This window comes from Nicotiana tomentosiformis, chromosome 8 (assembly GCF_000390325.3).
Source record: "Nicotiana tomentosiformis chromosome 8, ASM39032v3, whole genome shotgun sequence".
Classification (NCBI taxonomy): Eukaryota; Viridiplantae; Streptophyta; class Magnoliopsida; order Solanales; family Solanaceae; genus Nicotiana; species Nicotiana tomentosiformis.
The window spans coordinates 96,812,905-96,840,632 of record NC_090819.1 but is presented as its reverse complement, the minus strand read 5'-3'; the positions used below and the strand labels follow the sequence as shown (position 1 = coordinate 96,840,632).

Here is a 27,728-nt window from a genome sequence, read left to right as displayed (position 1 = left end):
ATGAGGGGTTGTTTCAACTGCGGAGATTTTGGTCACATTCAGAGAGATTGCCCTAGGTTATTGAGTGGGGCTTCACAGCAGAGTACTCGGCCGATGGCACCAGCAGTTCCACCACCCGTCCAGCCAGCTCGAGCTGGGGCTCAGTCAGCTAGGGTTCACCCGAGAGGGGGAGGCCAATCTGGGGTGGCCAGGCCCGTTTCTATGCTCTCCCTGCCAGACCAGATGCCATTGATTCGGATGTTGTGATTACAGGTATTGTCTCAGTTTGCCATAGAGATGCCTCTTTATTATTTGACCCTGGTTCCATATATTTATATGTGTCCTCGTATTTCGCTCATTATCTGGTTATGTCCCATGAGTCTCTAGTTGCATCTATTCGTGTATCCACTCCAGTGGGCTATACTATCATTATGGACCGTGTATATCGGTCATGTGTAGTGACTATTGGGAGTCTGGAGTCTATAGTGGATCTTTTGTTGCTTAGTATGATCGATTTTGACGTGATTTTGGGTATGGATTGGTTGCCTCCATGTCATGCTGTTCTAGATTGTCACGCTAAGATCGTGACGTTGGCGATTCCGGGGTTGCCAAGGGTTAAGTGGAGCGGCTCTATAGACTATGTTCCCAGTAGAGTGATTTCATACTTGAAAGCTCAGCGGATGGTGAGAAGTGTTGTCTATCTTATCTGGCCTTTGTGAGGGATGTTAGTGCAAAGGCCCCAGCTATTGATTCTGTTCTAGTGGTGCGAGATTTCCTGGATGTGTTTCCTGCAGACTTGTCGGGCATGCTGCCCGATAGGGATATTGATTTCGGTATTAATTTGGTGCCGGGCACTTAGCCCATTTCTATTCTACCGTACCGTATGACACCGGCTGAGTTGAAGGAGCAGCTTTGGGAACTCCTTGATAAGGGTTTTACTCGGTCTAGCGTGTCACCTTGGGGTGCACCAGTTCTATTTGTGAAGAAGAAGGATGGTAGTATGAGAATGTGCATTGATTACAGACGGATGAACAAGGTCACAATCAAGAACAAGTATCCTTTGCCGCGTATTGATGATTTGTTTGACCACCTTCAGGGAGCGATGGTGTTCTCCAAGAATGATTTGAGGTCAACGTATCACCAGCTGAAGATTCGGGACTCAGATATTCTTAAGATAATTTTCAGGACCCGATATGGCCATTATGAGTTCCTTGTGATGTCTTTTGGACTGACCAACGCCCCAGCAACGTTCATGCATCTGATGAACAGTGTGTTTCAGCCTTATCTTGACTTGTTCGTTATTGTATTCATTGATGACATCTTGGTGTACTCTCGTAGCCAGGAGGAGCATGCTCAGCATCTGAGGATTGTGTTACAGCGATTGAGGGAGAAGAAGCTTTATTCAAAGTTCTCCAAGTGTGAGTTTTGGCTCAGTTTAGTGGCGTTCTTAGGGCACATGTTGTCCGCTGAGGGTATTCAGGTGAATCCGAAGAAGATAGAAGCGGTGCAGAGTTGGCCCAGACCGTCCTCAGCCACAGAGATTCGGAGCTTTCTTGGGTTGGCGGGCTATTACCGTCATTTTGTGGAGGGTTTCTCATCTATTGCATCACCCTTGACTAAATTAACCCAGAAGGGTGCTCCTTTCAGGTAGTCGGATGAGTACGAGGAGAGCTTTCAGAAGCTCAAGACTGCTTTGACCACGGCTCCAGTTCTATTTCTACCATCAGCTTCTAGTTCTTATACAGAGTATTGTGATGCCTCGCGGATCGGTATTGGTTGTGTTCTGATGCAGGATGGTAGAGTGATTGCTTATACTTTGCGCTAGTTGAAGCCCTATGAGAAGAACTATCCTGTCCACGACCTTGAGTTAGCAGGTATTGTTCACGCCTTGAAGATTTGGCGGCACTATTTGTACGGAAGTCCATTGTGATATTTACACTAATCATCGGAGTTTGCAGCATCTGTTCAAACAGAAAGATCTTAACTTGCGTCAGCGGAGGTGGTTGGAGCTTCTTAAGGACTATGATATCACTATTTTGTACCATCCCGGGAAGGCCAATGTATTGGTTGATGCCTTGAGTCACCGGGCAGAGAGTTTGGGGAGCTTATCATATCTTCCAGCAGCAGAGAGGCCATTGGCATTGGATGTTCAGGACTTAGCTAGCCAGTTTGTTAGATTGGATGTTTCTGAGTCATGTCGAGTATTGGCTTGTATGGTCTCTCGGTCTTCTTTTTATGATCATATCAGGGAGCGTCAGTATGATGACCCCCATCTGCTTGTCCTTAAGGACACGGTCTGGCATGGTGATACTATGGACCATTATTGGGGATGATGGTGCATTGAAGATACAGGGCAGGCTATGTGTGCCCAATGTAGATGGTTTGCGTGAGTTGATTCTCCAGGAGGCTCACAGTTCGCGGTATTCTATTCATCCGGGCACCGCGAAGATGTATCAGGACTTGAGACAGCATTACTGTGGAGGGGAATGAAGAAGGACATAGTGGAGTATGTAGCTCGTGCCTAAATTGCCAGCAGGAGAAGTATAAGCATCAACGACCAGGTGGGTTGCTTCAGAAGTTAGATATTCTGAAGTGGAAATGGGAGCGGATAACTATAGATTTCGTTGTTTGGCTTCCACGGACTCAGCGAAAGTTTGATGCAGTTTGGGTGATTGTGTACTGGCTGACCAAGTCAGCTCATTTCATTCCTGTGATGACTACCTATTCTTCCGAGCAGCTGGCTCGAGTGTATATCTGCGAGATAGTCAAGCTTTATGGCGTACCAGTATCTATCATTTCTGATCGGGGTACGCAGTTTACATCACGGTTCTGGAGAGCCGTACAGCATGAGTTGGATACTCGAGTGGAGTTGAGCATAACATTTCACCCTCAGACGGACGGACAATCCGAGCGCACTATTCAGATATTAGAGGATATGCTTCGTGCGTGTGTGATGTAGTTTGGGGGTTCGTGGGATCAGTTCTTGCCTCTAACGGAGTTTGCTTGCAACAACAATTACCAGTCGAGCATCCAGATGACACCGTATGAGGCTCTATATGGTAGGCGGTGTAGGTCTCCAGTGGGTTGGTTCGAGCCGGGAGAGGCTAGAATATTGGGTACAGACTTGGTTCAGGATGTTCTAGAGAAGGTTAGGGTGATTCAGGATAGACTACGCACAGCCAATCCAGACAGAAGAGTTATGCGGATCGGAAGGTTCGCGATGTTGCATTCATGGTTGGAGAGCGGGTCTTGCTCCGGGTGTCACCCATGAAGGGTGTTATGAGGTTCGAGAAGAAGGGCAAGCAGAGCCCGAGGTTTATCGGTCCATTTGAGGTATTGCGACGTGTTGGGGAGGTTGCTTATGAGCTTGCCTTGCCTCCCAGTCTAGCAGGAGTTCATCCAGTATTCCATGTTTCTATGCTCCGGAAGTATTATGGTGATCCGTCTCACGTATTGGATTTCAGCTCAGTCTAGTTGGACAAGGATTTATCTTATGTTGAGGAGCCGGTGGCGATCTTAGATACGTAGGTTCGAAAGCTGAGGTTGAAGAATATTGCTTATGTGAAGGTTCAATGGTGGGGTCAGACGGTCGACGAGGCGACTTGGGAGACCGAGAATGATATGTGCAACTGTTATCCTCATCTTTTCACCACTTTAGGTATGTCTCTATGCTCGTTCGAGGACGAACGATTGTTTTAAGAGGGGGAGGATGTAATGACCTGGCTGGTCGTTTTGAGTGTATTAGCCTTGATCCCCTATTTACTATTTTCCCGTATCTGTTTCTACTTATGTGACTTGCCGGGAGGTCTTATTTTTGGTTTCGGAGTGTTTCGGGATACTTAGTCCCTAAAGTGGAAGCTTAAGTCTCAGGATTTTGACCGTAGTCGGAAGTGTGTGAAGACGACTCTAGAATAGAGTTTTGTCGGTTCCATTAGCTCCGTTGGGTGATTTTGGACTCAGGAGCGTGTCCGGACTGTGAATTTGAGGTCTGTAGCTAATTTAGGCTTGAAATGGCGAAAGTCGAATTTTTGGAAAGTTTGACCGGGGGATTGACTTTTTGATATCGGGGTTGGATTCCGATTCCGAAAGTTGGAGTAGGTCCGTAATATTGAATATGACTTATGTGCAAAATTTTAGGTCAATCGGACGTGGTTTGGTAGGTTTCGGCGTCGTTTGTGGAATTTGAAAGTTTAGAAGTTCTTTACGCTTGAATCTGGGTGTAATTGGTGTTTTGATGTTGTTTTGAGTGATTCGAAGGTTCGGCTAAGTTCGCATGGGGTTATATGACTTGTTGGTATGTTTGGTTGAGGTCCTAGGGCCTGGGGGGTGTTTCGGATGCCCATCGGAAGGAAATTTGGACTTAGGCATTGCTGGTTTCTTCTGGTGTTATGGTGTTTAGCACCTGTGGTGGGAGCCCGCAGGTGCGGCCCCGCAGAAGGGAAAAGGAGGACGCAGATACGGGCAAGGCTGGGTTGGACTGGAAGTACATGTGTGAGGTTAGGAGGACATCTGTGAAACCGCAGATGCGGAAGGGGAGGCGCAGATGAGGAAAAGGCCTGAGTGGGAAGGATCGCAGAAGCGGGCAGGGCCCGCAAGTGCGCACCCACAGGTGTGTCACGACCCAAAACCTAACCCGTCGTGATGGTGCCTATCGCGATACTAGGCAAGCCGACCTTTCCAAAACACTTTCAAAATTTAACAGAAATGAATTAAGACATTTAAAATAACCGGAGTTTCTCATAAATACGGGGGTAAAATCCAAATAAAACATAAGTGCGGAAAAATAGCCCGACATCGGGGTGTCACTAAGTCATGAGCATCTAATAACCAATCTCGAAACAGAGTCTACTATAGTGTGTGCCAAATGCCAATACAAGAGAGAAAAGATAATAAAAAAGGAGAAACAAGGACTGCGGACACCGGCAGCTATCTCGTAAGTCTCCGATAATCAGCCCGCGCATGAAATCAGCGACTGTCATAACCGTACACACCTGGAATTGCACATGAAGTGCATGGTGTAGCATGAGTACAACCAACTCAGCAAGTAACAGAATTAAATAAGGAACTGAGAAGCAGTGACGAACTATAATAATACAGATCATTTCAAAAGTTTTCAGCAAAGAGTGAACATGCTTTCAAATCCGGTGGTATAAGTCAAATCAGTTCGAGCTCAAGTAATACAGATATGAATCTTCCAGAAATTTCACAACAACATCAGATAGCAACTAAGTGCAACAATAAATAAAAGCAAGTACAGCCTCTCAAGGCAGCAGTCACTCAACTCATCTCATCAACTCATACTCTCGGCTCTCACCCCTCAATACACACTCTCAATAGGTACTTGCGCTCACCGGGGGTGTACAGACTCCGGAGGGCTCCTTTCATCCCAAGCGCTATATCGTTGCGGCGTGCAGCCCGACCCAATCATATAAGTATCCATAAGGCTCGTTGCAGCGTGCAACCCGATCCACAGTCCATAAATAGCCATAAGGCTCGTTATGGCGTGCAACCCGATCCATATACCCTCACATAGTTCACAGCTCGGCACTCAGGCCCTATCTCAGTCACAAACCTCTACAGCCCCTCGGGCTCACAGAATATCATAATAATCAGCCCAAACAGAGAATACAATAAGTATTAACAAGAAATGAGAGGGAACAGAGATATAACACACAAGTAAGACTGTGACTGAGTACAAGACAGCAATTAACAGTCAATTCAACAAGTATACGACCGTTGCGGGTCCCAATAGTGATATCATATGGCCTAAGCATGGTTTCTAACATGAAAGGCAATCAATTTCTCAAAGACAAAGAAAAATAAGTAATAACAATGGCTATTCGACTTTACAGTCACACGGGACGGACCAAGTCACAATCCCTCGCGGTGCACGCTCACACGCCCGTCACCTAGCATGTGCGTCACCTCCAAACACTCACATCATACCAATCCTCGGGGTTCCATACTCTCAAAACCAGATTTAAGACTGTTACTTACCTCAAACCGCGCAAAATTCTACTCCGCAATGCCTTTGACCCTCGAATCAGTCTCCAAATGCCCCGAATCTAGCCACAAGCAGTACGAGATAATTAATATAGGCTAAAGGAATCAATTCCATAAGAAAAATACGAAGTTACAAGCCAAAATCCGAAATTGGTCAAAAGCCAACCCTGGCCCACATCTCAAAATCCAAAAGTCATAAAACACAAAAGCCCATTCACTCACGAGTCTACCCATACCAAATTTACTCCAATCCGATAAAAAATTCCCATTCAAAACCCCAAAAATCAAACTTAAGAACACTTCATCTTCTTCCCCAATTTTTCACCCCAAATCACAAATTAGATGATAAAATTAAAGATATAATCATGGGTTTTTACCAAAACCAAGTAGGAATCACTTACCCCAATCAACTCCACAAAAATCCTTTCAAGAATCGCCCAATTCCGTGTTCTCTAGCTCAAAATATGCAAAATGGGTTCAAACCCTCGTTTTTGAAATTAATACTGTCTGCCCAGATTTCCTACTTCGCGAACGCGACCGTCCTCTCGCGTCAGCGTAGACCAACTCAGACTGCCTTTCAACTCAACTCTTCGCGAACGCGAAGATTTGCAAACTCAGACCTTCGCGAATGCGTAGAACAAAATACTGGGGGTCCCTAGCTGCCTCACTCCCCTTCGCGAATGCGACGCCACTCACGCATTCGCGATGCACACACTGCCATACCTTCGCGTTCGCGTCCTCTCCTTCGCGGACGCATAGAGAAAAAATCTCACCAACTCGGAAACACTCTTCGCGAACGCGTAAGATGAAACCAGAAAAAATGCAGCAGCAGATATCAACTATCTCACCAAGGCCAAAAATGATCCGCTAAGCATCCGAAACTCACCCGAGGTCCCCTGGACCTCAACCAAATATACCAACCAATCCTAAAACAAACATACCAACCAATCCTAAAACAAACATACCAACCAATCCTAAAACACCATACGAACTTAGTAAAGCCTTGGAATCACTCAAATCAATATCAAAACACCAATTACACCCGGATTCAAGCCTAAAAAACTTCTAAACTTTTAAATTCCACAAACGACGCCGAAACCTACCAAACTACATCCGATTGACCTCAAATTTTGCACACAAGTCATATTCAACATTACGGACCTAATCCAACTTTTGGAATCGGAATCTGACCCCAATATCAAAAAGTCAACCCTCCGGTCAAACTTTTCAAAATTCGACTTTCGCCATTTCAAGTCTAAATTAGCTACAGGCCTCAAATTCACAGTCCGGACATGCTCCTAAGTCCAAAATAACCCAACGGAACTAACGGAACCGACAGAACTCCATTCCGGAGTTGTCTTTACACACTTCCGACTACGGTCAAAATTCTAAGACTTAAGCTTTTATTTTAGGGACTAAGTGTCCCAAAACACTTCAAAATCAAAAACAAGACCTCCCAGCAAGTCACATAAGCAAAAACAGATACGGGGGTATCGGGGCTAATACACTCAAAATGACCGGCCGGGCCGTTACATCTTCCCCTTCTTAAAACAATCGTTCATCCTCGAACAAGCATAGAGACATACATGAAGTAGTGAAAAGATGAGGATAACAGCTGCGCATATCGTGCTCGGTCTCCCAAGTCGCCTGCTCGACCGACTGACCCCTCCACTGAACCTTCACAGAAGCAATACTCTTTGACCTCAACTTTCGAACCTGCCTATCTAAGATCGCCAATGGTTCCTCATCATAAGATAAATCCTTGTCCAACTGGACTGAGCTGAAATCCAACACGTGAGACGGATCGCCGTGATACTTCCAGAGCATAGAAACATGGAATACTGTATGAACTCCTGCTAGACTGGGAGGCAAGGAAAGCTCGTAAGCAACCTCCCCAACACGTCACAATACCTCAAATGGACCAATAAAGCTCGAACTCAGCTTGCCCTTCTTTCCGAACCTCATAACACCCTTCATGGGTGACACCCGGAGCAAGACCCGCTCTCCAACTATGAATGAAACATCGCGAACCTTCTAATTCGCATAACTTTTCTGTCTGGACTAGGTTGTGCGTAGTCTATCCTGAATTACTCTAACCTTCTTCAGAGCATCCTGAACCAAGTCTGTACCCAATAATCTAGCCTCGTCCGACTCGAACCAACCCACTGGAGACCTACACTGCCTACCATACAGAGCCTCATATGGTGCCATCTAGATGCTTGACTGATAACTGTTGTTGTAAACAAACTCCGCTAGAGGCAAGAACTGATCCCACGAACCCCCAAACTCCATCACACACGCACAGAGCATATCCTCTAATATCTAAATAGTGCGCTCGGACTGTCCGTCCGTCTGAGGGTGAAATGCTGTGCTCAACTCTACTCGAGTACCCAACTCATGTTGTACGGCCCTCCAGAACCGTGATGTAAACTGCATACCCCGATCAGAGATGATAGATACCGGTACGCCATGAAGCCTGACGATCTCGCCGATATATACTTGAGCCAGCTATTCGGAAGAATAGGTAGTCATCACAAGAATGAAATGAGCTGACTTGGTTAGTCGGCCCACAATCACCCAAACTGCATCAAACTTCTGCTAAGTCCGTGGAAGCCCAATAACGAAATCCATAGTGATTCGCTCCCATTTTCACTCCGGAATCTCTAACTTCTGAAGCAACCCACCTGGTCGTTGATGCTCATACTTCACCTGCTGGCAATTTAGGCACCGAGCTACATACTCCACTATGTCCTTCTTCATTCTCCTCTACCAGTAATGCTATCTCAAGTCCTGATACATCTTCTCGGTAACCAGATGAATAGAATACCGCGAACTGTGAGTCTCCTGAAGAATCAACTCACACAAACCATCTACATTGGGCACACATAGCCTGCCCTGCATCCTCAATGCACCTTCATCCCCAATAGTGACCTCCTTAGCGTCACCGTGCTGGACCGTGTCCTTAAGGATAAGCAGATGGGGGTCCTCATACTGACGCTCCATGATACGATCATAAAGAGAAGACCGAGAGACCACACAAGCCAATACTCGACTCGGCTCAGAAACATCCAATCTAACAAACTGACTAGCTAAGGCCTGAACATCCAATGCCAATGGCCTCTCTGCTGCTGGAAGTTATGCTAAGCTCCCCAAACTCTCCGCTCGGCGACTCAAGGCATCGGCCACTATATTGGCCTTTTTGGGATGGTACAAAATGATGATATTATAGTCCTTAAGAAGCTCCAACCACCTCCGCTGACGTAAGTTAAGATCCTTATGTTTGAACAGATGCTGCAGACTCCGATGATCAGTGTAAATCTCATAATGGACCCGTACAAATAGTGCCGCCAAATCTTCAAGACATGAACAATAGCTGCTAACCCAAGGTCATGGACATGATAGTTCTTCTCATGGGTCTTCAACTGGCGCGAAGCATAAGCAATCACTCTACCCTCCTGCATCAGAACACATCCAATACCTATCCGCGAGGCATCACAATACACTGTGTAAGAACCAGAAACTGATGGTAGGACTAGAACTGGAGTCATGGTCAAAGCAGTCTTGAGCTTCTGAAAGCTTTCCTCACACTCCTCCGACCACCTGAAAGGAGCACCCTTTTGGGTCAATTTGGTCAAGGGCGATGCAATAGATGAGAAACCCTCCACAAAACGACGGTAATAGCCCGCCAACCCAAGAAAGCTCCGAATCTCCGTGGCTGAGGACGGTCTGGGCTAACTCTACACCGCTTCTGTCTTCTTCGGATCCAGCTGAATACCCTCACTGGACATCACGTGCCCCAAGAACGCCACTGAACTGAGCCAAAACTCACACTTGGAGAACTTTGCATAAAGCTTCTCCTCCCTCAATCGCGGTAACACAATCCTCAGATGCTGGGCATGCTTCTCCTGGCTACGAGAGTACACCAGGATATCATCAGTGAATACAATGATGAACGAGTCCAAATACGGCCGAACACACTGTTCATCAGATGCATGAACGCTGCTGGGACGTTGGTTAGCCCAAAAGACATCACAAGGAACTCATAATGGCCATATCGGGTCCTGAAAGCTGTCTTAAGAATATCTGAGCCCCGAAACTTCAGCTGGTAATACCCTGACCTCAAATCAATTTTGGAAAACACCATCGCTCCCTAAAGCTGGTCAAACAAATCATCAATACGCGGCAAAGGATACTTGTTCTTGATTGTGACCTTGTTCAACTGTCTGTAATCAATGCACATTCTCATAGTACCATCCTTCTTCTTCACAAATAGAATTGGTGCACCCCAAAGTGATACGCTAGGCCGAATAAACCCCTTATCAAGGAGTTCCTGAAGCTGCTCCACTCCTACAAAATAGGCTTTTAGCGGCAATTATATAATAGCAATAACATACTTGCCACTAATTTATTATGTAAAGGCCAATGTTACCGGCAATTGATTATTTGCCGAGAATAAATACTTTTTCCCGGCAATTGACTTATAATGGGCCACCAAACCTTATGCCTTTTACTGAACTCTTAATAAGTCCAAGAGCGGGACATTTTTTTACACTCCCTCCAAATTGTTTTTCATTTCCCTCCTTAGTATTCATAATTAATTAGTCATTCTTTTATTCCTTTTTCATCCAGGACATAGAGGAATGAACAATGAATCTCCACTGAAACCCTAGCGCCCAAAATTCATCTCTATATTTCCTGTACGATCGATTAGTCTGATATTTCATGTTCTTCCTCTTTTGATTACTACTCGACAATGTCAACAGTGTCGTTGACAGATGCAAAAATAGGTACTGCGCTTCTTCTTCGTCGTCAACACTCGTCCGAGTATAGGAACCGCTAAGAAGCTATTTTTCTGAAATTTAAGAAGCCAAGAGGCCTCTGAGCTCAAGGTCTGTTATTATCTCTATTTGTTTTTTTAATTGTTTAATCTCTTTGTTTTATGTATTCTAATAAATTGTAAATATCTGTTAGAGATTGTTTTCAAACAATATTCTACATCAGGTGCTTTATGGATTATTATTGATTTTCTGGAGAATTTATTTTTATTTGATTTTATAGTCATTTTCTTTAGGTTGTTGAACTCTTTACCTCAACAGAATGAAATTTAATCTATACATACGGTAGATCTGAAAAGAATAAACAAATCTTGAGAAGTTATAGCTAAAAGAAGTATTAAGAATGAAAACTTTAAATTAGTGATAGTAAAGAACTATAGCTATGTAGTTGCTCTGAATAGTTTTAGTTTTTTGATTGTTTCTAACTAAATATGGAGATAAAGGAAAATAGTGCAGATAAATAAATAATTCTTTTTAAATACCAAACAAATTACTCTAGCCATGTGAATCGCACAACATGTTTTAATTTTCTCTAGTGATGACTTATCTGTTTAAATTACTCTTATCAAACGAGGGGTTATTGGATAGTCATATGAATGCTTCATATTGAGGGATAAAGAGGCGGAAAGTCGGATAGTTTCATATGAATGCTTCATATTGGGGGATAAAGAGGTTGAAAGTTAAAAATATGCCATATTTTTATTTATGGGTTGTCAATAGGTGAGGTGATGTCTGGTAAGAATTTTCATCCTAACTTTCCAATTTATGTGCCCTGCATTACATGTGTCGCATACAATTGATGAAATATTTAAGTAAAATTTCCAATTTGAATGTATTACCTAAAGCAATTCTTATGAGGAAATGTTGCTCATCCATGGTGTTGCTGCTGCAGTTGTCGGATAAGTTTTTGCTATTGATGACAACATAGTTCATCTTTAAATGGGACATAGCTTTCACATCTTTTAATGACTTAGCTGCTGCTACCCTGTTATTTTGCCAGCTTCTTAGGGAACCTTTTACATCTTCAGACATCACCAAATGCACACCAAAAGTATTCAAGAAGAGTGCCTAATATGTTATATTTATTTTTAATGTAGAAAAAGATGGATTCCACAGAGCTATTCACAGGAGAAACATCTGCTACAAATCCAAAAGCCCCTTCTATGTAAGTTTTTCTGTAAAATTATGATATTTTATTGTTCTATTATAAAAGCATTATTTTAGAAGGCTCATTTTGGTGTTTAGGTGGAATTCCATTGTGTATTTATATTTTCTTCTGAGACCATTCATTATTATATGGGACTTGAAAGAAATTAAAAATGACTGGGACTACATCTCATATTGTCTCATTATAATATAAGATTATAAGTTGGCAACACCGTAAAGTTTGAGGAAGCCATCTTTCTGCCACAAGTATAAGATTATAAGTTGGCTACACAGTAACTCCCTTGCCACCATTGTCTACCATATTTTTAAGAAAACCCATTTTTAAAACTTCTTTTAAGATTTAGATACCATTGAAAATTCTAATTGTGAACGACCTACGAGACAGAGCAGTCATGAGCCATACAGTGACATTACATGACTACATTCAATAGCACAATAGGAATTATTTGGCCTTGAATCAATTATCTGAATATTCTACTTAAGTATGTGTTGCTTACAAGTAACAAGTTGCCTCAGTGTGGCATCTGATCCATTGCAGCTGCAATAGTTTGGTCTGCTTTTAGGCATAGAAAGTCCATGAACTTGTGTAGATTGGTATTTAACATATAGTTGCTTTGCAGCTGTGATAACTTATCTTTCCACTTCCCGGATTGTTGGTCTGATGGTGTTGTGCATTAGGCAGTTACTTAATATATTGAAAGTCTCTACGGACTCATTTGTTTAATCTGTCTTTGAAGAGATGCAGTTCATGAGTTTCATCAAAGCAATAGATTTTCTGCAGTTCTCACCTTTTAATTCTATCTATATATGTAACCTAATTTTACAGTGTTTGAATTCATACAACCATTAGCTTGAATTGAGTTTTGTCAACTTTGTTTTGCTTTGTGTATTTTTGACAAATAAAATATCCAGTCCCATATCATCTCTCATATTGATGTTCTTGTTATTTTGTTATTCCATTTTTTCATTTCTTAATTTCTTTCTAATACATGTCATTACATGAGGGGCTCAAGAATTCAACAGTGTCATTAACGTTCAGCCCAAAATAGCGTACAAAGTTTCGACCTCACCATTAACAAGTGTTTTGGGAGCAAATCTTGAGACATGCCTTCAATGGCCTGCTAATAATGTTTCAAGAAACAGTCATCACCATCACCCTAACCGAGATTTTTTTGCCAGGAAGCAAAAGATTGAGCAACAGAGAAAAAATTTACCAATTGCTGCAGTTGAAAGGAGACTAGTGGAGGAGGTGCGAAACAATGACACTCTGATAATTGTTGGAGAAACTGGAAGTGGAAAGACAACTCGTAAGTACTTTGCTACACGTCCTCTTGGTCTGAGTGACATGCATTTGAAGCAGAATCATTTGCTTTGCACTACTTTAAATGATACTTCAACGAAGGTGGTCATTTATGATGTTTCATAGTGTTGTTCCAACCTTTTTGTGTACACGTGTTTGAGCATCTTTCTTCTTTCTCCGTGTATTTGTGCTTTGGGTTATGTGTGTTTTATCAGTCTTTACTGAGGTGTATAAGGTATCTTTCTGTATGTTTGTGTAAGTCAAGCATTATAGAACTGGTGAAATCTTGAAGATCGATGACATTTGATTCATTGATCTAAGAAAGTTTCAGTTAGATCCAAGTAACCCTCAATAACTTGGTCTAGCCATAACCTGAGGAACTCTTGTGGTGGCTAGTGAAAGTTTGTGGTTTGGTCATAACTGATAATAGTAATGAACTTATATGTATTGGCCTGTGAATTCTGAGATTATTCTTGGTTGTCCCCTGCAGTATGATGTAGTTGCTCCTGACACGGTCTCGATCATTTCACTATTATGGAAGTTTCTCTTCCCAACATTGCATAAGTGTTGTGTGTTCTCTTTTACTATATGGAAGAATTGACTTATCTAATAATAATTTTATGCAAGCTCCAACTAGCTCGGAATTGAGACATAGCCAAATTATAACCGGAGAACCGTGGTTTGGGACATAGTTATTTTATAATTTCAGGTCATATAGTCTGATGTTCGATAATTTAGCGGGTGGAAGATTTCAATATGACGAAGAGTTGCAGAAATTATTTGAAGATTGTTATTCGTTAAGATTAGTTATATAATGACATTAGCTATTTAGTTTAAATAATTTAAGTTTATTTTTTTAAGTTACTATGATATTTAATATTTTGGAAGTACTTCCTTTTGTTTGTTAAGATTTAACGAGATATATTATGGTTTGATGAATTAATATTGGTATGTTTTGTTATTTGTATTATTTTTTGATCGAATGTAGTAGTTATTATTAGTGGTGGCTAAACTTACTGTTGTAGCTCGTGACTTTTAGTGCCAATTTAATAGGATATACTCGCTATAAAATGGACAATAAAAGGGCAAATTAAGACGTTTATACATGAATATTGTAGTCATTAAATTGCTATTAAAATGACTTTTAGCGGCAATTTAGTTGAATTTACTAGCCATTAAAATGGACGCTAAAAGGGCATAATCATACGTTTTTAGAAGAGATATTGTTGCCACTCTAATTGCCACAAAACAACTACCGCTAAAGGTATGGACTTTTAGCGATAATTGTTTTAACTTTAGCGGCCATAAAAATGGACATTGAAGGAGCATTATTAGCCATTTTTAGAGTGGGTTTAGCATCCATCATAATTGCCGCAAATATTTGCCGTTAAAGTAAATGTGTTTTAGCGGCAATAAGTCATACCCTTTACCAGCTTTTGTAAGAAATTTCGCTAAAGGCTTTACCGACCCCGGCTTCAGCGGCTAAACACTAGTTTTTTTGTAGTAGTGCTCCTTCAACTCCGGGTGACATACGATATGGTGGAATAGAAATGGGCTGAGTGCCCGGCACCAAATCAATATCGAAATCAATATCCCTGTTGGGCGGCATGCCCGGCAGGTCTGCAGGAAACACATCCGGGAAATCTCGCACCACTGGAACAAAATCAATAGCTGGGGCCTTTGCACTAACATCCCTCACAAAGGCCAGATAAGATAGACAGCCCTTCTCAACCATCCGTTGAGCTTTCAACTATGAAATCACTCTAGTGGGAACATAGAGCCGCTCCACTCAACCCTTGGCAGCCCCGGCATCGCCAACTTCATGATCTTAGCGTGACAATCTAGAACATCATGATATGGAGACAACCAATTCATTCCCAAAATCACGTCAAAATCGATCATACTAAGCAACAAGAGATCCACTCTAGTCTCCAGACTCCCAATAGTCACCACACATGACCGATATACACGGTCCACAATGATCGTATCGCCCACTGGAGTGGATACACGAACAGATGCAACTAGAGACTCACAGGGCATATCTAGATAATGAGCAAAATACGAGGACACATATGAATAAGTGGAACTGGGGTCAAATAATACGGAGGCATCTCTATGGCAAACTGAGACAATACTTGTAATCACAGCATCCGAAGCAATGACATTTGGTCTGACAGGGAGGGCAGAGAAACGGGCCTGGCCACCCCCTGATCTGCCCCCCCTCTCGGGCGACCCCTAGCTGACTGGGCTCCACCCCGAGCTGGCTGAGCGGGTGGTGAAGAAACTGGTGCTGATGTCACAGACGGGCTCCTCTGCTGAGTCGGACCTCCCGTAAGGCGGGGACAATGTCTCCTGATGTGGTCAAACTCTCCACACTCATAACAACTCCCCGGTGCAGGTGCTGGGGACTGAAGGGAGCCCCGAGCACCGGGATGACTGGTAGAAGGACTTGACATAGACGAGCCTTGACCCGATGGAGCACGGGACGAACTCTGAGCTGGGAGGGCACTGAGAGATGAATGGCCCTGCTGATAACTGTGTGAACCATGGCCAGATGCTATACCACGGTGGAATGGGTGAGCCGTCTGAGCATGTATGAAAGGACGACCCCTATCGTGGTGGAACTGCCCCCAGAAGGAACACCGCTAAATCCACCCTGTCCACGAGGCCTCTTGGCCTCCCTCTCAACCCTTTCCTGATTGTGAACCATCTAAATTTGACGAGCAACTTCGACAACCTCATCAAAAGTAGCACCAGACACTCTCTCTCTAGTCATAAGCAATCGCAGCTAAAAAATGATGCCATCTATAAACCTCCTGATCCTCTCCCTGTCTATGGGAACCAACCAGATAGCATGACGGGCCAACTTCAAGAATCGCATCTCATACTGCGTCACAGACATATCACCCTGACGAAGCTGCTCGAACTGCCTGCGCAACTCCTCTCTGCGGGAATGTGGCACGAACTTCTCCAGGAATAGACCGGAGAACTACTGCCAGGTAAGTGGTGCTGCACTGACCGGCCTACGCCTCTCGTAAGCCTCCCACCAACGGAAGGCAGCCCCAGAGAACTGAAAAGTAGTGAACGAGACCCCACTGGCCTCTAGAATACCTGCTGTACGGAGTATCCTCTGACACCTGTCCAAGAAACCCTGTGCATCCTCTCCCTCGGTACCACTAAAAGATGGAGGCTGGAGTCTCTCAAACCTCTCCAATCTACGCTGCTCATCCTCAGGCATAGCAGGAACCACATAGTCCTGAGCAACTGCAACCGGCTGGGCTGGTGGTGCCCTCGGTGTCTGAAATCCCTGTACCACCTGCTCTGGTGTGCGGGCAGCGAGAGTCTGAGCACCTCCCCCAGCCTGAGAAGTGGCTGCTGCGGCCGGAACAGAGACCGCCTGAGCAAGACTGGTACACGCGGTCAGAATCTGAGCTAAGGCCTCCTCAAGGCAGGGAATCCCAATTGGCACAGGTGGTGCCTGAGCTGGTGCATAAACAACTGGAATCTGGTCCTGATCTGGGGCAACTTGTGGATCTGCAGGTACCGTCCCAGTTGCTGTGCGGGCTGCACCTCTGCCCCTACCGCGACCTCGACCTCTCGCGGCCCTGGCTGGTGGTACTGGTGGCTGTCCATCCTGCCCAGTAGTACGAGTCCTCACCATCTGGAAGCACATGTGCGAGGTTAAGGCTGGGTTGGACTGGAAGCGCAGGTGCGAGGTTAAGGCTGGGTTGGACTGGAAGCGCAGGTGCGAGGTCAGGAGCGCATCTGCGAAATCGCAGATGCGGAAGGGAGGCGCAGATGCGGAAAAGGCTTGAGTGGGAAGGATCGCAAAAGCGGGCAGGGCCCGCAGGTGCGCACCCGCAGGTGTGTCACGACCCAAAATCTAACACATTGTGATGGTGTCTATCGCGATACTAGGCAAGCCGACCTTTCCAAAACACTTTCAAAATTTAACAGAAATGAACTAAGACATTTAAAATAATAGGAGTTTCTCATAAATACGGGGGTAAAACCCAAATAAAACATAAGTGCGGAAAAATAGCCGACATCGGGGTGTCACTAAGTCATGAGCATCTAATAACCAATTTAGAAACAGAGTCTACTACAGTCTGTGCCAAATGCCAATACAAGAGAGAATATAATAAGAAAGGAGAAACAAGGACTGCGGACGCTGACAGTTACCTCGTAAGTCTCCGATAATCAGCCCGCGCACGAACTCAGCGACCGTCAGAACCATACACACCTGGATATGCACATGAAGTGCAGGGTGTAGCATGAGTACAACCAACTCAGCAAGTAACATAATTAAATAAGGAACTGAGAAGCAGTGACGAACTATAATAATACAGATCATTTCAAAAGTTTTCAGCAAAGAGTGAACATGCTTTCAAATTCGGTGGTATAAGTCAAATCAGTTTGAGCTCAAGTAAAACAGATATGAATCTTCCAGAAATTTCACAACAACATCAGATAGCAACTAAGTGCAATAATAAATAAAAGCAAGTACAACCTCTCAAGGCAGCAGTCACTCAACTCATCTCATCAGCTCATACTCTCGGCTCTCAGCCCACAATACACACTCTCAATAGGTACCTGCGCTCACTGGGTTGTACAGATTCTGGAGGTTCTCCTTTCAGCCCAAGCGCTATATCGCTGCAGCGTACAACCCGACCCAATCATATAAGTAGCGATAAGGCTCATTGCGACGTGCAACCCAATCCACAGTCCATAAATAGCCATAAGGCTCGTTGCGGCGTGCAACTCGATCCATATACCCTCACATAGTTCACAGCTCGTCACTCAGACCCTATCTCAGTCACTAACCTCTCCAGCCCCTCGGGCTCAAAGAATATCATAATAATCAGCCCAAACAGAGAATACAACAAGTATCAACAAGAAATGAGAGGGAACAGAGATATAACACACAAGTAGGACTGTGACTGAGTACAAGACATCAATTAGCAGTCAATTCAAAAAGTATACGACCGCTGCGGGTCCTAACAATGATATCATATGGCCTAAGCATGGTTTCTAACATGAAAGACAGTCAATTTCCCAAAGACAAGGAAAAATAAGTAATAACAATGGCTATTCGACTTTACAATCACATAGGACGGACCAAGTCACAATCTCTCGCGGTGCACGCTCACACGCCCGTCACTTAGCATGTGCGTCATCTCTAAACACTCACATCATACCAATCCTCGGGGTTCCATACCCTCAAAACCAGATTTAAGACTGTAACTTACCTCAAATCGCGTAAAATTCTACTCCGTAATGCCTTTGCCTCTCGAATTAGTCTCCAAATTCCCCGAATCTAGCCACAAGCAGTACAAGATAATTAATATAGGCTAAAGGAATCAATTCCACAAGAAAAATACGAAGTTGCAAGCCAAAATCTGAAATTGGTCAAAAGTCGGCCCCGGACCCACGTCTCGAAATCCGATAAAAGTCATAAAACCCAAAAGCTCATTCACTCACGAGTCTAACCATACCAAATTTACTCCAATCCGATAACAAAATCCCATTCAAAACCCCAAAAATCTAACTCAAGAACACTTCATCTTCTTCCCCAATTTTCACCCCAAATCTCAAATTAAATGATAAAATTAAAGATATAATCATGGGTTTTAACCAAAACCAAGTAGGAATCACTTACCCCAATCAACTCCACAAAAATCCCTTCAAGAATTGCCCAATTCCGTGTTCTCTAGCTCAAAATATGCAAATTGGGTTTAAACCCTCGTTTTTGAAATTAATACAGTCTACCCAGATTTCCTTCTTCGCGAACGCGACCATCATCTCGCGTTTGCGTAGACCAACTCAGATTGCCTCTCAACTCAACTCTTCGCGAACGCGAAGCTTTGCAAACTCAGACCTTCGCGAACTCATCCCTCACCTCACGAACGCGTAGAACAAAAGACTGGGGGTCCCCCTTCGCGAACGCGACGCCACTCACGCGTTCGCGATGCACATACTGCCATACCTTCGCGTTCGCGTCCTCTCCTTCGCGGACGCGTAGAGCAAAAATCTCACCAACTCAGAAACACTCTTCGCGAACGTGAGGCAACTTTCGCGAACGCATAAGAGAAAACCAGAAAAATGCAGCAGCAGATATCAGCTATCTCACCAAGGCCAAAAATGATCCGCTAAGCATCCAAAACTCACCCGAGGTCTCCGGGATCTCAACCAAACATACCAACCAATCCTAAAACATCATACAAACTTAGTCGAGCCTTCGAATCACTCAAATCAATATCAAAACACCAATGACACCCGGATTCAAGCCTAAAGAACTTCTAAACTTTCAAATTCCACAAACGACGCCGAAACCTACCAAACCACGTCCGATTGATCTCAAATTTTGCACATAAGTCATATTCAATATTAGGACCTAATCCCACTTTCGGAATTGGAATTCGACCCCGATATCAAAAAGTCAATCCTCTAGTTAAACTTCCTAAAATTCGACTTTCGCCTTTTCAATCCTAAATTAGCTACAGACCTCAAATTCATAGTCCGGACACGCTACCAAGTCCAAAATCACCCAACGGAGCTAACAGAACTGACAGAACTCCATTGCGGAGTCGTCTTCACACACTTCCGACTATAGTCAAAATCCCGAGACTTAAGCTTCCGTTTTAGGGACTAAGTGTCCCAAAACACTTCGAAATCAAAAACAAGACCTCCCATCAAGTTATTTAAGCAAAAACAGATATGGAAAAAATAGTAAATAGGGGATCGGGGCTAATACACTCAAAACGACCGGGCGGGTCGTTACAAGGTACGAATATATGACCGTAGATGCGGAATCTGGGAGTTTAAGTGGGCTCCGCACTTGCGATGGAATTTCTGCAGGTGCGGCGTCGCAGATGCGATAGAAGGTCCGCAAGTACGGTTTTGCTGGGCAGAACCTATAAATAGAAGATTTCGAGATTTTTCACCATTTTCACATTTTGGAACTCGGATTTTGGAGGATTTTGAGGAGGATTTTGAAGTGTTTGCTGAGGTAAGTTCCTTGTGTCTATTAATCTTCAATAATGATGTTTACCCACTGATTTTATACCTAGTTGGTGAGTTTTTGAGGTGAGATTTGGGAGATTAGGGCTTGGGAATTGGAGAGTGAAATTTGGGATTTTGGAGGGGCAAATGGTGTCGGATTTTGATAAATTTGGTATGGTTGGACTCGTGAGTAGATGGGCTTTCGGGTTTTGTGACTTTTGTCGGGTTTCAAGACGTGGGCCCGCGTGGGCCCGTGGGACCGGGTTGAGCCTATTTCGGATTTTGACTTATAATTTCGTGTTTTGCTTGTGGAATTGATTCCTTTAGCCTACATTAATTATATCGTACTGCTTGTGGCTAGATTCGGGGCGTTTGGAGATTGATTCGAGGGGCAAAGGCATTGCAGGGTTGGATTTTGCGCGGTGTGAGGTAAGTAACAGTTTTAAATCTGGTCCTGAGGGTATGAAACCCCGAATTTTGGTATGATGTGACTATTTTGGAGGTGACAAGCGTGTGGGCATGCACAGTGGGAGATTGTGACTTGGTCCGTCCCGTGAGACTGTAAAGTCGATTAGACTATTGCTAATTACCTGTTCCCTCTGTGTTATAGAGATTTGACTGCAAATCATGTTAGAAATCATTCTTAGGCTATGTGATAGTACGGTTGGGACCCGCAGAGGGCGCGTACCTTTGAATTATTTGCTAATTGCGGTCTTGTGCTTAGTCATAATTATACTTGTACATCATATCTCAGTCTTTTCTTGATTCCTGTTGATACACTGTTATTTTGTTTGGGCTGATCTTTATGATTTCTGAGGGCCGTGAGACTAGAGAGGTACATGACTGAGTGAGGCCGAGGGCTTGGTTGTGAGGTATAGATACCGTAGCACGTGAGTTGTTCGTACAAATCATGATGTTTATACTTAGCACGTGCGTTGTCTGTGCGGACTCTGATATGATATTGTAGCATGTGAGCTGTCCGTGCGGATCTTGATATGATACGATAGCACGTGAGTTGTCCGTGCCACACGTGAGTTATCCGTGCGGATTATAGCGCTTGGGCTGTAGGAGCCCCTCCGGAGTCTGCACACCCCCAGTGAGCGCATGTACCTATTGAGTGTGAGTATTGAGGGCTGAGAGCCGAGTGATTGAGCTATTGTGACGAGTTGAGTGTCTGTTACCCTGAGAGGCTGTACTTGTTTTTCATTTGTTGATACACTTAGTTGCTATCTGTCATGGTTGTGGAATTTCTGAAAGATTCTATATCCGAATTACCTGCACTGTAATTGTATAAACTGATTTGAATTGAACTGCCGGATTTGAAAGCATATCTATTCTTTGCTGGAATTACTGAAAATGAACTGTATTTGTATAGCTCGTCGCTACCTTCTCAGTTCCTTATTTATTTCTGTTACTTGTTGAGTTGGTTATACTCATGCTACACCCCGCACTTTATGTGCAGATCCAGGTGTGTTTGATCACGAAGGTCGTTGAGTTCGTGCGCGATCTAGTACCGAAGACTACGAGGTAGCTACCGACGTTCGCATACCTTGTCTCTTCTTCTATATTTCTTTCTTTCTTTCTGTATTGATACTTAGACACTGTTTGTATTAGACTGGATATCTAGATGCTCATGACTCAGTGACATCTCGATGTCGGGCTATTTTTTCCCGCACTTTTGCTTTGGATTTTACCTTGTTTTTATGAAAGACTCCGGTTATTTTAAATATATTAATTCATTTCTGTTAAATGTTGAAAGTGTTTTGGAGATGTCGGCTTGTCCATTATCACGATAGGCGCCACTACAACGGGTTAGGTTTTGGGTCGTGACATTTCTATAGCAATACGAATAATGGATAATGTGGAACAATGGCGTCTTTTATAGGAATGACTGATTTTTTTTTTTTTTTTTTTACATGGATTCATGCAATAAATCTGAATCACATACCAACTGGAAAAGAATAACTAAACGAAGCATATTGTTGTCTGAAAAAGGTGACTACTGTATGAAACATATTGTTGTCGAAGAAGATGTGGGCGCAAACTGTTGTCCAAGGAGTAGGCTACTAAGAAGAAGTAGGCGGTGAGGAGAGTATAATTTATGGAATACCATAAGCAGATTTTATGGAATACAAAGTTTTGCTCCTCGCTATCTTTAGTTTATGGAATATCATAAGTATATTAATCATTTGTAGACTACAAAAAGAAAGGAAATTAAACATATTTGTAGAAAAATACAAGTAGCTGTCTACCAAGAAAAAGTAGTCGACAAGGAGTAGAGTCCAAAATGAAGGAGTTCGAAGAAGAATAAAGAATTTGACTCAAAAGCGACTTCATACGATCGACTTTTTAGGCCCAGTGTAGGTGTAGTTTGAATGGAAAAGAAATCTAATCTTAGAAGATTTACAATCATATCCTTAAATTATATAAATATTGAAGGTTATAAAAGTCGATCAATATTTTAGGGATATTTTTGTCGTTCAACATTTAGCATAAATTATTCGTGCTTTTATAATAATATAGCTATAGATATAGATATAGATAGATATAGATAGATATAGATTAACTTAATAGTCGCTCATCCAACCAATTAAATTACAAATAGTTTGTGGATGTATAATATATATATATAATCAATATATGATATGTGTATAATAGTGTAGAATCAATATATAATCTAGTATACTGTCTGGATTTGACCGGCTATTTGTGTAATCCTTTACCTTTTGGTTAATTGTTGATTTTCTTAGGTGCCTTTTGGGAATATCTTTAATACGATTTAGTGGGAGAGACTAGATGAAAAGACCAAAACAATACATCATATTTGGCTTTACAATCAAAGTCATACATATTCTTTCACATGGAGCACTATTAGTACTCCATGTAAATGTACTATTAGTGCTCCATGTGAAAGAATATGTATGACTTTGAATCTAAAGTCAAAGATCATGTATGGTTTTGGGCTTTTCCTCGAGAGACTCCAATAAAGGTTCTGTACGTAGGATTTACCAAATAGTAGTTTAAACAAAGAAGCACTTTAGTGTTAAATAAAAAATGTTAAGTTTCTAACAAAAGTTTTATAGTTTAGTTTGATAGGGATGGTATATTTTATGCCTAAAAGCAATTTGTCACTACTCATTACAATTTTATACGGTAAGACCATCTCTAATCTTGCTCCAATTTTTATGCCAAATGCTATTTTGGGGTAAGTGGAAGCAAAGAAGGCGGCGTACCTGAAGTTAGTAGGGAGCATAGGTGAGGAGGAGAGGCGAGTGTGCATGGATAGATATAAGGCAGCTAGGAAGGAGGCTAAGCTGGCGGTCACAGAGGCTAAGACTGCGGCTTATGGTCGTATGTACGAGGAATTGGGGGAAAAAGGTGGGGAGAAGAAGTTATTCCTGCTGGCCAAGTTGAGAGAGAGGAAGGCTCGAGATTTGGACCAAGTGAGATGCATCAAGGACGAAGATGGTAGAGTATTGATGGAAGATGCCCAGATTAAGAGGAGATGACAGACTTACTTTCATAAACTTCTGAATGAAGAAGGGGATCGGGATATTGTGTTAGGCGAATTGGAACATTCCGAGAGTCACCGTGACTTTGGGTACTGCAGGCGTATCGAGGTTGAGGCGGTCGTGGGAGCTATGCGTAAGATGAGTAGGGGCAGAGCGACCGGGCCAGATGGGATTCTGGTGAAATTTTGGAAGTGTGTGGGGAGAGCAAGTTTGAAGTGATTGACTAGGTTGCTTAATATTATTTTTAAGGGGAAAATGATGCCGGATGAGTGGAGGTGGAGTACGGTGGTTCCATTGTATAAGAACAAAGGTGATATCCAGAGTTGTAACAATTATAGGGGTATCAAATTATTGAGTCATACCATGAAAGTGTGAGAGAGGGTGGTTGAAGCGAGAGTGAGGATGGCAGTGTCTGTATCCGACAACCAGTTCGGGTTCATGCCGGGTCGTTCGACTACAGAAGCTATACACCTTGTTAGAAGGTTGGTGGAATTATACAGAGAGAGGAAGAAGGACATACACATGGTGTTTATTGACCTAGAGAAAGCGTATGACAAAGTTCCTAGAGAAATTCTCTGGAGATACCTGGAGGCAAAAGGTATGTCGGTTTCCTACATTATGGCGATTAAGGACATGTATGATGGGGCTAAGACTCGGGTTAGGACAATAGGAGGCGACTCTGAGCATTTTCCGGTTGTAATGGGGTTACACCAAGGTTTTGCGCTCAGTTAGTTCTTATTCTCCCTGGTGATGGACGCGTTAACACACCATATTCAAGGGGATGTGCCATGGTGCATGCTATTCGCCGATGACATAGTTCTGATTGATGAGTCGCGAGCCGGTGTTAACGAGAGGCTGGAGGTTTGGAGACAGGCTTTTGAGTCTAAGGGTTTCAAGCTGAGCAGGACGAAGACGAAATACTTGGAGTGTAAGTTCAGCACTGAGCCAGGGGAAGTGGGCGTGGATGTGAGGTTTGATTCGCAGGTCATCCCGAGTAGAGGCAACTTCAAGTACCTTGGTTCAGTTATCCAGGGGGAGGGGAGATCGACGAGGATGTCACACACCGTATTGGGGTAGGATGGATGAAGTGGAGGTTAGCATATGGAGTCTTGTGTGACAAGAGAATGCCATCGATACTCAAAGGTATGTTTTATAAAGCGGTGGTTAGACCGGCCATGATGTATGGGGCTGAGTGTTAGCCCGTTAAGAACTCACATATCCAGAAGATTAAAGTAGCAGAAATGAGGATATTGCGGTGGATGTGCGGGCACACTAGGATAGATAAGATTAGGAATGATGATATTCGGGAGAAGGTGCATGTGGATCCCATCGATGACAAGTTGCGGGAAGCGAGGCTTAGATGGTTCAGACATGTTCAGAGGAGAAGCCCAGATGCTCCGGTACGGAGGTGTGAGCAGCTGGTTACGGAGGGCACGAGAAGAGGTAGAGGGCGGCCTAAGAAGTATTGGGGAGAGGTGATCAGACAGGATATGGCGAGGCTCCAGATTTCCGAGGACATGACACTTGATAGGAAGATGTGGAGGTCGAGTATTAGAGTTGTAGGTTAGGAGGTAGTTTAGTTATGCCTTACTTCGTAACATGGTGGGACTAGCCATGCAGGTTTTTTTATAAGATAACTAGTGAGAATGTTGTGGCTTACTAGTTCGCTTTTCAGTGTAGGTCCTATTTACTAGCTATCGCTTTTGCTTTACATCTTTCTTTTAGATTTTATGGTGTTCCTATTTTTCTTATGACTGTTGTGGTGATACTAATATTTACTAATATTGTCTCCCTTTCTTTGCATCTTTCTTCTGAATTTCATGGTGTTCCTATTTATCCTATGATTGTTGTTGTGATACTAATATTGTCTTCCTTTTTTCCCTTTTGTCTTATTTTTTTTTGAGCCGAGGGTCTTTCGAAAACAACATCTCTACTCCTTCGGGGTAGGGTAAGGTCTGCGTACACACTACCCTCCCCAGACCCTATTAGTGGGATTTTACTTGGTTGTTGTTGTTATTATATAACACTTTAAATTTATTATATTATAAAATTATAATTACTTATACTTTTTATATGATATCTTTATAATATTAATTTTACATCTTAATTTTGGTGTATAATTTTTATAATTAATTTTCGTATATATTATTTTTATATAAAATTGTAAGTTAATTTTATTATAAGTTATAATTGTATAAAAAAATATAACCATCACAAAAATAAAAAAGTGTAAACATAAAATACAATATATTATTAATAAATAACACAATGCTCATTAAAAAAATAAAAATAATATTTAATACAGTAACGACGGACATAAGTTAAAATTGAAAATACATTAAATAACATAATGAGATGAAAAAATTACAACAGTAATTTAGTACTCTGGTAGGTCGCTTCCAGATCCATGAATACCATTAAAATATAGAGTGTATGAGGCAGAGGATTGTTGTGGTTGTGGCTATTGAAATTGTTGACCTTTTTTTTATTTATCAATTATTCATTTTTTCTCTTGTTGAATAAATTCAAAATAGATGCTCATTTTGCATTTCGTAGTGCATTAATAGAGCATTTATAAGAGCAACATACTAATCCCGGAAGTTGAATATTTATGTAGAAATTAAACTAAATTTTATCATAATATAATAGTTATTTAATTATACCTTATCAATGATTTCACTTTTATTTGAATTATCCATTAATATGTATAATGTATAATATTTGCTTACAATTTATATTATTTAAAAATTTATGGTATAAAATAATTTTATATTAAATGGTTATATAAGAAAGAAATATGAATTATATGGGATGAATATGTAAAAAAGAAAAAAAGAAAGGATTTGTTTTATGAAATAAAAAAATAATTTTTTAAAAAGATAATATAGAAGAGGGAGAATAATATAAAAGGGATAATATTTTTTGGTGTAAAAATAGTGTAATGGGCTGGAGTTACTTTGAACCATTTTGATGTTTACATTATTTTGGTGTAAAAAATGGTGCATGGGTTGGAGATGCCCTAAAACATTGCAGTCAAATTGCTCAACTTTGTCTTAATTCTGTTTATCTCTCCTTGTTCTTCGTTTTGTAAACTATGTCTAGGTTTTTTTTGTTCGATAAGGACTTAATTTGTTTCCAGATTTAAAATGTTTAATCCATTCATAAGGGGAAAATTATTATTTTATAGTTAAAATAATTATTTTTCAAACAGACTGAATTAGTAAGTATAATAGCCCAGTTCGCTAGTGATATTGTGCGCTCTAGGCCTAGGCCTTCACGGATTTAAAATGCGTCACTAGGGTCTAAAGCTTATTAACTTATATACACAACAATCCTTTTGTATTTTGCTGATGCGGGACTCTTTCTAAAGTCTGAGCTGTTACGGAAAGTCATCATTACGCTTTCTTTACACTTACATAGTTAAGGAATCAACAATGATTCCCCAGTACTTATTTCTTATTTAACAGGTATATTAGTGAATGTTGAATTAGAATGTATTAGCTGTCCCTGAGATATGAACTAATACAATGTGATTAATCTCCGTCTAGACGATGTATTTTGACGGATAAATCGAAATTTTATTTTTTTGGACTTTTAAAATAGTACGGAAGTCATGATTAGCTGGAAAGCAAGAAAGAATGACATATTATATTCCTTAATCCTGGTTAATTATCTTGCTTAAGCCACACTTAATTACTGGAGAAAGGGGTTCAAAGTACTACATATTCCATAAGCAGAAGAAGAAAAAGTGAGAAAAAGAAAGAATAATAAAAGCCCAAATGAATATTGACAGAATTGAATGATGCAGAGAGGGAGTAGAAGAAGAAAGAAAAAAAGGGAACCTTCAAAAATTATTGGTGGGCAAGAAAAGAAAGAAGGAAGAGACTAAAGCAAAGAAAAGCAAAGCAGCAGTTGCTTTGGTGCTTTTAG

At 42.1% G+C, this 27,728-nt stretch overlaps 1 protein-coding gene across 3 annotated transcripts; it reads left to right on the top strand.

The window, feature by feature from the left end:
* The first annotated feature begins 10,467 nt into the window (after window positions 1-10,467).
* LOC104094708 (pre-mRNA-splicing factor ATP-dependent RNA helicase DEAH10-like) lies at window positions 10,468-22,036 on the top strand. 3 transcript variants are annotated; one of them, XM_070182539.1, is made up of 5 exons: window positions 10,468-10,871; window positions 11,915-11,982; window positions 13,164-13,291; window positions 20,648-20,715; window positions 21,749-22,036. In XM_070182539.1, exons 2-5 carry the CDS (start codon window positions 11,921-11,923, stop codon window positions 21,815-21,817), a joined length of 327 nt encoding a protein of 108 aa, XP_070038640.1. In that variant the 5' UTR covers window positions 10,468-10,871; window positions 11,915-11,920; the 3' UTR covers window positions 21,818-22,036. The 3 variants fall into 3 exon arrangements, 1 of the variants encoding a protein (XP_070038640.1); XR_685972.4 differs by lacking the exons at window positions 20,648-20,715; window positions 21,749-22,036 and adding an exon at window positions 13,775-14,245 and having other exon boundaries at window positions 10,479-10,871; XR_004506654.2 differs by lacking the exon at window positions 20,648-20,715 and having other exon boundaries at window positions 10,483-10,871.
* Window positions 22,037-27,728: the final 5,692 nt, after the last annotated feature.